This window comes from Chrysochloris asiatica, unplaced genomic scaffold (genome assembly GCF_000296735.1).
Source record: "Chrysochloris asiatica unplaced genomic scaffold, ChrAsi1.0 scaffold00120, whole genome shotgun sequence".
In the NCBI taxonomy this organism is placed as follows: domain Eukaryota; kingdom Metazoa; phylum Chordata; class Mammalia; order Afrosoricida; family Chrysochloridae; genus Chrysochloris; species Chrysochloris asiatica.
Window position 1 is genome coordinate 6,347,879 of NW_006408638.1, and position 16,284 is coordinate 6,364,162.

Genomic DNA, 16,284 nt, shown 5'->3' on the forward strand with positions numbered 1-16,284 from the left:
CACACCCAGAAATCTAGTACTATATGATTTCCTAAACAGTAGATGGAAAATACATTGGAAAAAAAGTAAAATGTGTAACTTTATCTTTGACTTCATTCTGAAATGAATACAGGAATCTAATTCTTGTAGGTATCTATCTAACTATTTTATTTTTCTATTGACTCTATATATTGGCTTCAACTCACTCTGTTTTGAATACTAATGTTCCAACTAACTATATACAATGACTTCATTCCTGTTACAGTGAATTGTATCTCATTTACAGTGAACAATATCTCATTCTATAAATGGTTCCAGACCCAAGTCATGACTATTCTGCCTTCAAATTCAAAACTATAGTGTTACTTTTTAATCATTCATTAACAATTATTTTTTAATGCTTAGGAGTCCTGGTGTCTTGCTGTAGGATAATGCACTGGACTGCAAGGTTAGTTTGAACTGCAAGGTTGAAGTTTACAGGGTTGCTATGAGTTAGAACTGACTCGACAGCACTTAACAACAACAATAACATTTTCTTAGCACCATTTGCTTTTTACACAGATGTACTGAGAGCAGAAAATACTGATTCAGTCAAACTCTCTAAGGATCTCTCTAGCCTTTATCAATGACAGGGAGGGAAATGGAATAGAGTGGGGTGATTTAAACGGATTTCACATTGATTAAAAATGTCCGAGTTGGAAAGGCAAGGTACAAGGTAACTAAATTTTACCACTCTAGGAAATACAGAGTCCTGGTATGATTCTGTAGGATAAGCACTGAACTTCAAATTTGGAAGTTCCAATCCACCAGCTGCTCCCCAGATAACCTATGTTATTGTTGTTGTTAAGTGCCGTCGAGTTGGTTCCAACCCATAGCGACCCTGTATAGGGTTTCTGAGGAGTGACTGGTGAGCTTGAACCACCGACCTTGCAATTCAAACGGCTTTGCAGTCTGGCGCATTAACCCACAGTGCCACACCAGAAGGTCACTAAGAGTCGGAACACAATCCATGGCACTTAACAACAATAACAACCAAGAAATATGTTGCATCAAGTTCTTTTCTATATTAAATAATATAGGATTTATAAACCACAAATTTTTTGTAATTCAGAATTCAACATGCTTTCAAGCATAATATGTCTATTGTTCTGGGGAGTATGCACTATTGAAAATCTGAACATCATAGAAACTCAACTTAAGACCTAATGTTGCTTAGTGGATGATGTTGTTGTGTGCCATAGAGTTGACTCTAACTCATAATGGTCCTATATGACAAAGTAGAACTGTCCCCATAGGGTCTTTGTTGTTATTGTTAAGTGCCACGGAGTTGATTCCAACTCATAGCCACCCTCCATAAGGTTACCAAGGCTTTTTAAATCTTTGCAGGAGCAGAAACCCTCATCTTTCTCCCGTGGGATGGTTGGTGGGGTCAAACCACAGACCTTGTAGTTGGCAGTCCAGTACTTACTGTATGGAACCACCACACTCCTCCATAGCGTCTTAGGCTATAATATTTAAGGGAGCAGATCCCTAAGTCTTTTCTACAAAGGAGTAGGTGGGGGATTCAAACTACCAACCATTCAGTTAGCAGTCAAGCATTTACAGATTGTGCCACCATTGCTCCTTTTCTAGTAGATTGGTTGTTAAAGCCATTGAGTCAGTTCCAACTCATAGCAACCCTCTATAGGGATTCTGAGGAGCGGCTGGTCAGTTTGAACTACATACCTTGAGGTTCAAACCGACCTTGTGGGCCATCGCATTATCCTGCAGCGTCACACCCAGACTCTTTTTTAGTTGATGTTATTGTGTTGTTAAGTGCTGTCAAGTTGGTTCTGACTCATAACAACCCTGTATAGGGTTTCCAAGGAGCAGCTGGTGAGCTTGTGTGGTACTGTGGGTTAATGCACTGGACTGCAAACCTTTGAACTGCAAGATTGGTGGTCCAAGCTCATCAGTCTTTCCTCGGGAACCTTATACAGGATCACTATGAGTTGGAACCGACTTGACAGCACTTAACAACATAACAACCATGATGTATTATAGAAGATCTTACTTCTTTATTTTTAAGCTACATAAAAGCTATATCCTTTCTATGTGAAGAAAAGAAAAATACATCCTGATCTTTTAAAAATTCAAAGAACATAAGCCAAAAAACCCTATATTAAATCATGTCACAGAGCCCAAAAGGGGCATGTGAACTAACATAATGATAGCTCCATAGTCTCAAATAATTTCATTTACAATTTTAAGCCTTTACCAAGAACTTACCAGTAAAAACAGATTTACTCAGCTCTCCAAATGACCCTAGATTCTTTTTTCTTTACTGGTTTCAGAATCCACATTTTCATTAGCAGGGCAGTACATGAAGTCCTCTGCAATCTGACAGTGGAATATAAACTTTCTGTAATCCCTACTCTCCATGTCAGAAACTGAAATAGTGAACCAAAACATCACTCACATTCTCCTCAGGTCTCTCCAAGCTCCTCTCTGAGGCACCTTCATAGGAAGTTACCCCCAGGTATGGAACACTGAGTGTAGAACCTAAATAGAAAAAACAAAAAGATGTGGATGAATTCAGTCCATGATCAATTAGAGTTTATGTCAGGATATAAACAACTAACTTCAAAACCATCTCTACAAGCCATTTACTTTTTCCTCCTGGAAATTCTAGACGTTATAACCTCAAGAAATAATTATGGCTCATTCATGCATTCATTTATAAAACAATAATTGAGCACTTACTATATGCCAGGCTCTGTAAGGTACTATGGATGCAAAGACAAATTCCTAACCTCAAGTAAAAGGGGCAAACAATGAAATTGGAAACTCTGCCAGAAAGGGGAAATAGTTGAAGGTATAAATTAAATGAGATAGGCCATAAATTGATCATTGTTGAAGCTGGGATCTCATTATGTTATTCTATTTTTGTATGTATTTAAATTTTCCCACAAAGAGAAGACTTAAATTTTTAAAAAAGAATGCAACTACTAATTTACACAAAATATAGAGGTCAAAAGAATATGTTAATCTACATCATAAGAATGCAATCAGAAATAACCCAAAACCTTATAGGAAAAATTACCTGGCTCATTCAATAAATTAATTGCAAGAGAAAAAACAAGAAATAGAGAAGGAAATCAATAGATTTCTTTCCAATGAAGACTTTAAAACCTATTTTACAATAAAACATGTATAAATAAGCTATAATATTAGGAATATACGTATAGCATTAATAAAACTATTTAAAAGTGTAAACATACCCACTATAAAAGCGAGGATCATGGTAGTCTCAGGAGAATGGAAAACATTTTGTTTGGAAGAAGGCACATGTCTAATGGAGTTAGAAAGGTTCTACCTTTTGACATAAGCAGTAGTTACAGACTATTGGTCTTAAAATAATACACCAGGTTGTAGAATTATTTTAAAGAAGTATTCTGTACTTATATTTAACAATAAAAGTTTTAAGTACCCAAAACATAATGGCACAGAATAAGTAAACCTAGATTAGAGAAAAAGGAGAAATTTCATTCTCTTAATACACCCTTGGAAACCCTGTACAGGGTCGCTATGGGTCGGCTCCGACTCGAAGGCACTTAACAACAACAACAACAATATACTTGAACAATATATGAGAAGAGAGAAACCTGATATTCTTAAACTATGAGCTGAAGAAATATGTTTGCTTGTTTGAAAGATTGTCTTAAGGTGTAAATAATTTCAAAAGTACAATGAGTAAAAGCACAAAAGCATACCTCCCAATGTGGCGGTATCCTTGACAGGAACTGGAGACAATTCAGGGCTTGGGGAAAAAGTGTTCAAAATTAATAAAATGGTAGTAGAGATGTGAGAGTTTATTTTGGTGTTTGTTCTCCCAAAGGGAAATTATTAGATTTCCAAACAAGAATTCTCAAACCAAAGTACTGAGAGAAAAAGTAAAAGAATTAAAAAATCATCTTCTTAATTTATTTATTCTATGTTTATTGATGTCTATTCAACTAGCACGACTCTACTCAGAACATTCCCCTGGTTACTACTGTACCACCATGCTTTATTCTTCTCAACTTTTATCAAGATTTGAAATTATTTTGTTCATTTATTTATCTACTCATTCATTATCTGTCTCCACTGCCTTAATCCTCTAAAACTGCACTGTCCAATATGGTAAACACTAGGCACATATGGCAATTTAAATTAACTTAAAACAAATATATTTTAAATTTCAATTTTGTAGTCACGCTACCCACAGTTCAAGTATTCAACAGACACCTGTGGCTAATGTCAATTGAATTGGACAGTGCAGTAAAGAACATTTCCATCATCATAAACAAGTCTATTCATCTTTTTTTGTTGTGTTGTTAAGTACTGTCAAGTCAGTTCCAACCCATAGTGACCTGTATAGGTTTTCTGAGGAGCAGCTGGTGGCTTTAAACTGCTGATCTTGCAGTTCAAACTGAGTTTCTGGTCCAGCACATTATCCTATAGCACCACACCAAGACTCTGTCTATTCAGCAGGACTGAATTAAAATCTAACCTCCATAGATTAAGGACTTTTTCTGCCATATTTCTACTTTAGCATCCCTGCCTATAACAGTACTTGCCCTTTAAACAAAAACTAAAAAAACTACCATCATGTCAAGCCTGAATAACATCAATACCACATAGGGTTTCTGAGTGCAAATTTTTACTAAAGTAGAAAGTCTCATCATTCTCCCTTGTATTGATCGGGGTGTTTGAACCACCAAACTTGCAGTTAGCAGCCAAATACCTAATCCACAGAGTCACCAGGGCTCCTTACCTTCCCTTTAGTAGACATTAGATATATATTAGTGGAATGGATGAATAAATAAATACCACACTCATTGGTCAATTTGTCATTCTGTGGTGGCTTGCATGTTGCTGTACTACTGGAAGCTACACCACCAGTATCTTAAATACCAACAGGGTCACCAATGGTGGACAGGTTTCAGTCTGTCCAGGCAAAGATAGACTGAGAAGAAGGAGAGGCAGACTACTTCTGAGTGTTAGTCACTGAAAACCTTATGAAAAGCAGCAAAATATCCTCAGATAAAGTACTGGAACATGAAAATATTATGAATTGTTGTTGTTGTTGTCAGGTGCCATCGAGTCGGAACCAACTCATAGCTACCCCATGCACAGCAGAACGAAGCAATGTCTGATCCTAGGCCAACCTCACTACCACTGCCACACTTGAGTCCATCACAGAAGCCACCTGGCTGATCCATCTCGTTGGGTGTCTTCCTCTTTTTCTCTTACCCTCCATCTTACCCAGCATGACATCCTGACAATAGCACCAAAATATTGTCAGCTATAGTGCCAGAAATGAGCCCCTCAATTTGGAAGGCACTCAAAATATGACTTGGGAAGAGCCGCCACCTTAAAGCAGAGTTGAGCATGATGATGTGAATGGAGTAAAGCTTTCAAGACCTTCATTTGTTGATGGAGCACAATGGAAAATGAAAACAAACAGCTGCAAACAGCCATTAATAATCAGAACACAGAATGTAGGAAGTATTAGACATTGTCAAAAATGAAATGGAATGCATAAATATTGACATCCCTGGCATTAGAGAGCTGAAATGGACTGGTATTGGCCATTTTGAATCTGTCAATAGTATGGTTTATTATTATGAAAATGAAAAACTGTAAAGGAATGGTGTCGCATTCATCATCAAAAAGGTCATTTCAATATCTATCTTGAAGTAAAATGCTGTTTTGATAGGCTAATATCCGTACAACTACAAGGAAGACCAGTTTTAATCAAATTTTAATCGAGGATACCGCAACATTGGGAGGTATGCTTTTGTGCTTTTACTCATTGTACATTTAATCACTAATGCCAGTGATGATGAAATCGAAGAATTCTCCCAACTTCTTTAGTTTGAAATTGATCAAACATATAATCAGGATGTTATTATCAATAACAAAGAGAAAGGATCAGTAGTTGGAAAAATGGCCTTGGTGACAGAAATGATGCTGGAGAAACATATGAAAGAATTTTGAAAGACCAATGACTTATTCATTGCAAATACCTTTTTCAAACAACATTAAAAAGGTGCCCTCATACACATGGTCCTCACCAAATGGAATAAACAGAAACAAAATTGACTACATCTGTGTAAAGAGATTGTGGGAAAGCTCCGTATTATCAGTCAAAACAAGGCTAGGGGCAGACTGTAGAACAGACCATCAATGGCTTATATGAAAGTTCAGGTTGGAGCTGAGTAAAATGAAGACAAGTTCATGAAAGCCAAAATATGACCTTGAACATATCCCGCTTGAATTTAGAGATCATCTCAAAAACAGATTTGATATATTAGACACTAATGACCAAAGAAGACCAGAAGGGTTGTGGGATTGCATCAACAATATTATTCAGGAAGAAAGCAAAAGGTCATTAAGAAGACAAAAAAGAAAGAAAATACCAGAATGGACGTGAGAAGAGACTCTGAAGCTTGCTCTCCAGTGTAGAGATGCCAAAGCAAAAGGGATAAATGAGTAAGTCAAAGAACTGAACAGAAAATTTCAAAGGGCAATTTGAGAAGACAAAATCAAGTATTATAATGAAATATGCAAAAACATGGAGTTAGAAAAACAAAAGGGAAGACCATGATCAGCATTTCTCAAGCTGAAAGAGCTGAAGGAAAAAATTCAAGCCTCAACTTGAAATACTGAAGGATTCTGTGGGCTAAATATTAAATGATGCAGTAAGCATCAAAATTAGATGAAAGGAATGCATAGTCACTGTACCAAAAAGAAATGTTCAATGTTCAACAATTTCCAGAGGTACCCTATGATCAGGAATTAGTGGTATTGAAGGAAGAAATTTAAGCAGCACTCAAGGCACTGGAGAAAAACAAGGCTCTGGGAACTGACAGAATAAAAAGTGAAATGTTTTAACAAACTGATGCAGCACTGGAGGTGCTTACTAATCCATGTCAAGAAACTTGGACAACATCTACCTGACCAGCCAATTGGAAGAGATCCATATGCATGCCTATTCCAAAGAAAGGAGACTCAACAGAATGCAGATATCATCTAACAATATCAGTAGTATCACATGCAAGTAAAATTTTGATGAAGATAATTTTTAAATGATTGTATCAATAGGGGACTGACAAATATTCAAGCCAGATTCAGAAAAGAGCATGGAATGAAGGATATCACTGATTACGTCAGATGTATCTTGGCTAAAAGCAGAGAAAACCAGAAAGATGTTTACTTATGCTTTATTGACCAGTTATGTGAATCATGACAAGCTATGGATAACATTGTGAAGAATAGGTATTCCAGGACACTTAAATGTGTTCATGATGCACCTGTCCCTAGAGGAAGAGGCAGTCATTCGAACAGAACAAGGGAATCCTGAATGACTTAGAATCAGGAAAGGTGGTGCCAGAGTTGTATCCTTTCACCATATTTATTAAATTTGTATGCTGAACAACTGAGGATTATATGAAGAAGAAGGTAGCATCAGGATTGGAGTAAGAGTCATTAGCAACCTGTGATATGCAGATGACTCAGCATTGCTTGCTGAATGCAAAGAAGACTTAAAATACTTACTGATGAAGATCAAAGACCACAGCCTTCACCCAGCATGCGTTACACCTCAGTGTAAAGAAAACAAAAATCTTCACACTGGACCAATAAATAACATTATGATTAATGGAGAAAAGATGGAAGTTGTCAAAGACTTTAATTTGCTCCAAACTGCAATCAATACTTGTGGAAGTAACATTCAAGAAATCAAATGACATGTTGTATTGGGAAACAGTTTTGTGGTCACGAAGAAAAGAAAGGAAAGCCCAATCAAAGCAGAAGGGTTACAGTGACCAAGGAGGTATGAAAAGCACAATAAAGTAAAGGTTCCAAATTAACACTAGAGTGGCATGTTATGAAGAAATGTAAGAAGAACCAGTTCTCTCTTGGGCCAGGATAGCAAGTTAGTTAAACTGTTCTCCATATCAAAATCAAATTTAATACTTTAACTCAGCAAGCATTCAGAAAGGAGAAGTTGGCCTACTCTAGTGGAACTAGATTTCACCTTGCTAAATTCAAAATAACATTATTTTAATGATGGTAAGAAGGAAACTCTGTAATTCAAATCACCTGTCAAACACATCAATATTCAATTCCCTACCTTCCTATTCTCCTTTCAAAACAACAAGAACCCTTTCATATGGTCTTATTAGGTATGCCTCCTGCAAGAATCCATTAAAATGTCACTCATAACAGAACTACAACACAGTTGTATTGTTTGGACACAGAAATTGCTACTTTATTTCTAGGCCAAACCACAAATTTTAAATAGCCCAGCTAAGACCTTGAACTTAATATCAACAGAAAACAACCTCCTACCGTCTTGTTTCCTCAGTACACTATTCATTCTTCACCACTCTTGCCTAAGCATGTCAGTGGAATTCAGATGAGATTGTGTCCAACGATGTACATAAACACATGGAATATAAATTTTTAAACAATGTGAAACAAGCCAAGCATAGGTTTGCTTATCCAGATTACCATTCCTTTGACAATTTTCTACCCTTTGTTTTGTTCTTGAGCCTGTTACTGAATCAGTAAAAAGCAAAAGAACTCCAAGCAAGAAGCTGGAAATGCAGTGGTAGTCTTAGCTATATCATGAACTTTGTGTATGACTGGAGAAAATACCTTAGTTGCTCTGAGCCTCTGGAACCTAATCTTCAAAACAGGAACACCTACCTGCCTTACCTATTTAATGAAAGCTAAGGAAAATACTATATTCTGAGAATTATGAAAACATGAAATAGTAAACAAATGTAAGAGGAAACAGGAGCTATTGGAACATTGACACATGTAATTCCAAACAGAATAAAAGATTTCCTGTAAAAAATTATATTTCACTCTGTAATCAACAATAGACATCCTCAACTACAAATGTAAATCAGTTGAGGTACAAAAATCCCAGAGGGTAATCTTCACACAATGAGACCATCACAAGAGAGCTGAGAATGGACCTGGGTGATAGGGCACAGACTAAATGACTCACTTAAATAGTTATTGAGCACTGGCTATTTCAGAAAAAGCAGACAGCAAGGGGTGAGAAGTGATAGGAGCTAAGAGTACATACTTTCAGGATGCCTGAGCGATGGAGACAATTGCTGGAGGAGGGCTTTCCAAAAATATGTAACCTGGGAGAGACTTGAGCGTGTTCAACTGCAAAGAGGTCCTGAGTACAGGTGAATTCAATGCTCTTTAAAAGTGACTATGCAAATCATAGTGGGAAAACTAAAAAAACATGCCCATCTTCTAATCCCCAGAAACTGAATATGCTATGTTATATGTCAAAGGGAAATTAGGTAGCTCATGAAATTAAGACTACTAATCAACAGACCTTACAAATAGGGAGATTATCCTGGATTATCAAGGTAAGTAAAATGCAATTCTAAGAATCTTCATGTATGGAAGAGGGAGGCAGAAGAGTAGCAGAGAATATGAGAAACACTTGATTAGCTATTTGTCACTTAGAAGAAGAAAGGAGGCAGGAGCCAAGGACTAAAGGCAGGCTCTGGAAGCTGCATAAAGCAAGGACACAGATTCTCCTCTAGAGCCTCTAGTCCTGCCAACACCTTGATTTTAGCCCAGTGAAACCTCCATCAGGCTTCTGAACTGCAGAATTGTATTTGTTTTGTTTTAATCTACTAAATTTGTAGTAATTTGTTACGCCAACCATAAAAAAAAAAGAACGTAAAGGGTCTTTCTAACAGGAGAATAAAAGAGTCTCTTCGTTATCTATTAATGCTATTATCATAAAGGGTGACTTTAGCAAACAGAAATTTGTTCTATTACAGTTTAGAAGGCTAGAAGTCTGAAGTCAGATTATTGGCTTTGGGGAATGGTCCTTGTCTCTCTTCAGCATCTGTAGGATAAGCATTCCTTGGAGATCTCCATGTGTCTCAGCATCAATCTTTCCCTGAATCTAAGAGCATCAAAGTGCAGGGACCCAGGATCAAAGGATGCACTCCTCTCCCTGCTCCTCTTTCTTTGGGGTACTAGGTCACTCTTTCTCTGCTCACTTATCTCTCCTGTTTTTAAATCTCTCCATGTATATCTCAAAAGAGACTGGGTCAAAATACAACCTAAGCCTTCAGATTACATCCAACCTACATTAACATCATAGAAGTAAGGATTTACCACACACTGGATAATTACAACAGATCAGGGCTGACCCTATCATATCATATGATGGAGAAGATCTCAATATGGAGGTGATAACTACATCTTATCTGTTAAACCACTCAGAATTCCAGCCCAGCCTACTGGACATAAAAACTTAACTATCACAAAGGGTAATCACAGAAAACATATAAAAATAAATGTTAACATAGAAAAGTGATATGTAAATTATTATAGGCTTTAATGGGTCAGTAGGGTGCTCAAAAGTGTCCCTGGTGGTACAATCATTAATCAGTCTAGTAATAAAGAAAAGGTCAGTAGTTCAAACCCACCAATGGTTCCACAGGAGAAAACACCTGGAGATATACTCCTGTAAAGACTATACCCTGGAAAGCCATATGGAGTAATTCTACTCTGTCACATATAGTCCCTATGAGTAGGAATTGACTTGATAGCATATGACAATATGGTAATCAAGGTAGAGAAAGTTGGGTTTAGTAAATTCTTAGGTTTCCATACTATCATTCTCAAATATATTCCAGATATTCCCTTTTTCAGCCATTTTCAGAGTTGGTATTTTCTATCTCCACCCAATTTTGGTATGTTCTGGTTTCATGGGAAAGATGTAAACTTCTAAATTCTCAAAATTCACTTACATTTTACTTCATAAGTAAAAGTACTTACCTTTTCATAAGTAAAGATAAGAATGTATAACAATTTTTTATACAGTATTTTTACTTCTAAGGACAGTGATTGATATCTTGAGTAACAAATCATGCCTAATACAAGCAGTGCCATGCACAGAATCAGTAAAGATAAATGATATAGTCATTTCTACTATGATGCTTGTTTGTGAATTTGTTCAAGTTGATCAACCTATTAGAAAATAATTGATCAAAATGTGATTTTTTTTTTCCTTTACTTAATGTCATGTGAGAAACCCTATGTGGATGCAGAAAACTACACTTAAACATAGCTACATAGGAATACATAAAAGGTAGCCACGCACACCTCAAACATCCACCAGCTAACTCAGCTTATTACATGTGTTATTAGTCACACACCCATTCTCATGTGTAATAACTTACCATCCTATTACAAATTATTACCTACATTCTGTAATACTACTTCATTATCTATCAATAATCTTCCAACTACCACTTTGTAACAATGCCCATTTCCAGAAGCAAATTTCAGGACTTCTTCAAGTTGAATAACCACTGTTCATTGCAGTGTTTAGGTATTTCTAGGCGATTTAAGATGTGTCACATATGCTATATCATTTTTTATTAGGTTCCAGAGCTTAACAATAACAAATATCCTTTTTTTTTTCCAGAATAAAATATATTTTATTTATATAAAAGCTATCGGTGACCTTTATTAATGACAGTCAAGTTTAGTCAAATTAATACCTACATTCTGTAATACTTCATTATCTATCAATAATCATGATTTTTAAATTATCATGGCAGCAACATAATATCACAGGCAAGCAATGGTAATTTATAGTGCTCAGGAAACTGCCTATCCAAGCTCTTTGATATTGCAGTTCACTCTTTTTTTTTTTTTTCTTTTTATTGTGAATTGAGTGAAGGCTTAAAGAGCAGATCATTAGTTTTATATTCAATAAATCATAGACTTTACTTCATTACAATGATTGCAATTCCTATATGTACCAGCAATTAACAGTATTGACCTCTATTCACTGTGTTGCATTCTTCCCTGTGCCTCCTGCTACCGTCATCTGTCTTCTGCCAGTCTCCCTATTGTTGTATATTGTATTCACTGTCATCCATGTTAACATGTATCCACTATCTAGCCCATAAATAATTTTCTTTCTCCCCTGCCCCCAGAGCAATCAAAGATTGTTTCTTTTATTAAGAAAGTATTTTCTTAACTTTTACAAAATTGGTCTCATAAAATATTTGTCCTTTGTGATTGACTAATTTTACTCAGTATAATATCCTCCAGGTTCATCCATGTTATTAAATGTTTTACAGATACAATTTCAACATTGCATAGTATTCCATTGTGTGTTGTACCAAAATTTGTCTAACCATTCTTCTGCTGATGGGCATTTAGGCTGCCTCCATCTTTTTGACATGTCTCTTATAGATGACATATTTAATGATCCTGTTTTCTTATCCATTCTACTACTGTCTGTCTCTTGACTAGCACATGTAATCCATTTACATAATTATTATTGGTATGAATTTATTGCTGTCATTTTGCTCTGTGTGTGTGTGTGTGTGTGTGTGTGCATGTTTATGTGGTGTTGCTGGTTTCTTTTTTCCACATAATTTTCTGAGCTGAGTCCTTAATGTGTGTGTATGTTTTCTTTTCATTTTCAATTCTGTTGTGCTAATGTTTACTAAATCTTTCTGATTTTCCTTTTTTTTATTATTTTGATGTGCAGGTGTATTCATTTTCTTTGCGGTTACCCTGTAATCTTTTCATATTTTCCCTATTTAAAAGAGTGTTTATCTTGAAATCTATTTGACTTCCTTGCCATTTGGACATTGTGTGTCTACACTATTCACTCCTTTATATTTGTAGTTAATTTCATTATACATTAATATCTCTGGTTCCCTATTTTCAGTCTTGTAAATTTCTTTTACTTTAAATACTTCTATATGTGGATTGAGTTCTGGGTGCTGTTGTCATGTATGTTAATCTCAAATTTTTGTCTGCAATTGTTGGTTCTCAATCCAAAGAACACCCTTTAGCATTTTTTGTAAAGTTGGGCTAGTCATTAAAACTTCCTTTAATTTCTATTTACCAAGAAATGTCCTAATTTCATTGTTATATTTGAAGGAGAGTGTTTCTGGGTATATGATTCTTGGCGGGCAATTCTTTTCTTTCAGAATTTTGTATAAATCATTGCACTGCCGTCTTGCCTGTATGGTTTCTGCTGAGAGTTCAGAGCTTAGTTTTATTGGTTCTCCTTTGTAAGTAACCTTTTGTTTTTTTCTGGAACTGCTCTTAGGATTCTTTCCTTGTCTTTGGTTTTGATTATGATGTGTCTCGGTGATTTTCTTTTGGGATCTATCCTGTTTGAGATTCATTCAGCTTCTTGTATGCTTACATTCTCATCTTTCATAATGATAGAGAAGTTTTCTTCCAATAGGGCATAAGCAATTTTCTCTGCAATTTTTATTGTCTCTTCCTGATCTGAAATTTGATCACCCTAAAGTTGTTCCTCTTTATGACGTCCCACATAACTCTTAGTCTTTCTCCATATTTTTTCATTCTTTTTTTTTTTCTATTGTTCTTCTAGCATGCTAGTATTGAGAAATTTACCTTTAAGTTCACTAATTTGGGCTTCCATTGCTTCAGATGGACTACTTTACCCTTTCAATGTATTGTCCATTTCTGAAATCTTACAATTAATTTTCTGGATTGCTAAGTGCAGGTTTTGTATTGTTTCAAAATTTACATTTTATTTTGACTATTTGTTCTTGTAGAGCATCCCTGAATTTTTCTAAAGTCTTTTCTGTGTTTTTCTTGCTCTCCTCAATTGAAGGTACCTAAATTTCAATCTTTTGAATTTTTGTTTGGTTATTTTCATTAACTTTTCTTCCTCAGACATTTTCTGGCTCATCATCTTAATCATTTGTTTGAGCCATTCTCTCTTGTTTCTTCATGTGAGCTGAAAATTTCTGTTGTCTTCTGGGTGTTGTTCTATTTATATTTAATTTATGGTTGTATGTTAATGTGTTCTTAAGCTCTCAATTACTGCCCATGTAGTTAGAGAATGGAACTGTGTACTCTATTTACATTCACCAGTCATGCACCTCAGTTTAGGATGAGTTTGGCTGGTGTTGGCTGCTGTTGATCAGGAGGTTTAGGAGCTAGTGTTGACTCTTGTCCAGTGGGTGGTGCTGCAGAAGGTATGGTTATGACTGGGCTGTATGGGCATGGTTGTTTTCTCCTAACAGATGGGAAAGAGAAAACCTACCCCACACACTCACACAAAAAATTTAATAAAACAGAATAAACAGACAAGCAACTAGCAATGAAAAGATAAAAAAGAAATTAAAACAGGAAGCAATCCGAAAAAATTAATAAAATAAAATAACTATCAGACAAAAGAGGGACAGGAAACGGAGCTATAGAAAAGAAAAATAATAAAAGGAAGAAAAAAATTTAAACACATAAGGATAACTACAAAGAGAAAAGAGGAACAGGAAAATGGAGCTACAAAAGATAAAAAATAAGAGAATAAATAAAAGGAAAAAATAAAAGAAACACTTAGAAAACCCAGAGAGAGGGGAGATGAAAGAGAAAGAGTAAAGAAAGGTCAAATGAGTGGAAAAAAAGAAACAGGGCAATAAGAAACAGAAGAAACGAAGGAAAAACAAAAACATAGATAGGGTATAATTAAAGGAAACAGAAAAAGAAGAAGAAGCAAGAATAACCAAGCAAAAATAATGAAACAACTAAAGGAAAATAACAAACCCCCAAACACAAAAACAGTACAGCCATTGAACACGGAGAGAATAAAACTCTGGGGGGCTTCTGAAAGCCAAAGAACCCAAATGTGGGACTGGAAGGGATGTGACACCACAGTTTCTGTCCCTAGATGGAGTTCCTATCAGCCTCAGTGGTATCTATGTTCAGGGTACTCAACCTGGAAATAGCTTTTAGAGGCCCTTGATAGAGCTGGTTTCAGTGTCTGTTAGGCCCACAGGGCATCTGGGGGTAGGGCGACTTGTTAAATGCTTGTCTGGTGGCTCTGTGGGTTCTGTAGGTCTGAAGTTGAGCCCGCCTGAATCCAAGTACCAAAGTAGTGCACCAAAGCAGTTCTGCAGGTCCTTGCTCACACTGGCGTGGGTCTGAGCTATATGGCCCTGAACTCCTGGAAAGCAGGGTCTGGGCTTGGGGTGGATGAGGGTTGGAGTTGGCTACACCTTTGGTCACCATGGGAGGATGGGTTAAAAAAAAGGAATTGCACCTGTCCTTGTATCTGTATGAATGTGTTCTGACAGACCATCTTCTGCTGCCAAAGCTGCCCACTAAATGGTTGTGCCACATCAAGTCAGCCATTCACCAGTCAGTCTCTCCCTCTCACCATCCCTGCTCAGCTTCTCCTCCCACCAAGAACTCAGTTCACTTCTCTAACCTTTCCTCTGAAGTGTAGGATTCCAGGATTTTCATCTGTGTCTGTTTCATTTGATCACTCATTCCTTTGTTGTAGAGGGTCCACATAGTGGATCTGCCTAGTCTGCCATCTTGCTGGAAGTCTTGCAGTTCATTCTTTGGGCTGCTAATTTAGATTTCTGCTTGCCCATAGTCGATTCTTACTGAAGCCCATAAGTGAAGTATAATAGTAGCAATTGCTAAGATTGATTGGGACTAGTGACTGGTCTTTTCAGACATTAACTCACTTAAATTAACCCTCAGTATTGCTCCATGGTTGGGTACTATTCCTACTTTAGATGTGATGGAAATGAGGCATAGAGAGACTTAATAAGGCTACTAAGTGGAGGAACCAGAAATGAAAAAGTAAAAAAGGTGAACAGAAAGTTTCAAAGGGCAGTTTGAGAAGACAAAGTCAAATATTATACTGAAATGTACAAAGAGCTGGGGGTAAAAATACAAGCCTCAACTTGCTATATTGAAGCATTCTAAGGACAAAATGGAGTCCTGATGTAGTGCTGTCGGATAAGCTCTGGACTGCTAGCCACATGGTCACTGGTTAAAACCCACCTGCAGCTCCTCAGAAACCCTATTCAGGGTCACTATGAGTCAGAAACTATGTGACAGAACTTAACAATAACAATGGGCAAAATATTGAATAATGCAGAAAGCATCATAAGATGATGAAAGGAATATAGAGTCACTGCACTAAAAATAATTGGTTGATGTTCAGCCATTTCAAGAGGTAGCATATGTATAGGAACTACTGGCACTGAAGGAAGATGTTCAAGGTCCACTAAAGGCATTGGTTAAAAAAAAAAAAAAAGCTTTCAGTAATTGATGGAATACAAATTGAAATCTTTCACCAAACTGATACATGCACTCACTCATCTATGCCAGGAAAATCTGAAGGCAGCTACCTGGCCAAATGATTAGAAGAGATCTATATTTTGACCATTTCCAAAGAGATGTGACCCAATGAAATGTGGAAATCAT

General features: G+C 36.4%; 1 protein-coding gene across 1 annotated transcript in view; it reads right to left on the minus strand.

Annotated features, from left to right (window-relative positions):
• IMPG2 (interphotoreceptor matrix proteoglycan 2) overlaps positions 1–16,284 on the minus strand; it is a 214,031-nt gene that overhangs the window by 163,032 nt on the left and 34,715 nt on the right. The window contains exons 4-5 of the mRNA XM_006868651.1: positions 3,732–3,778; positions 2,438–2,520 (exon numbers count right to left, since the gene is read on the minus strand). Coding sequence (XP_006868713.1) covers positions 2,438–2,520; positions 3,732–3,778 — 130 coding nt within the window. The remainder of the gene's footprint in view (positions 1–2,437; positions 2,521–3,731; positions 3,779–16,284) is intronic.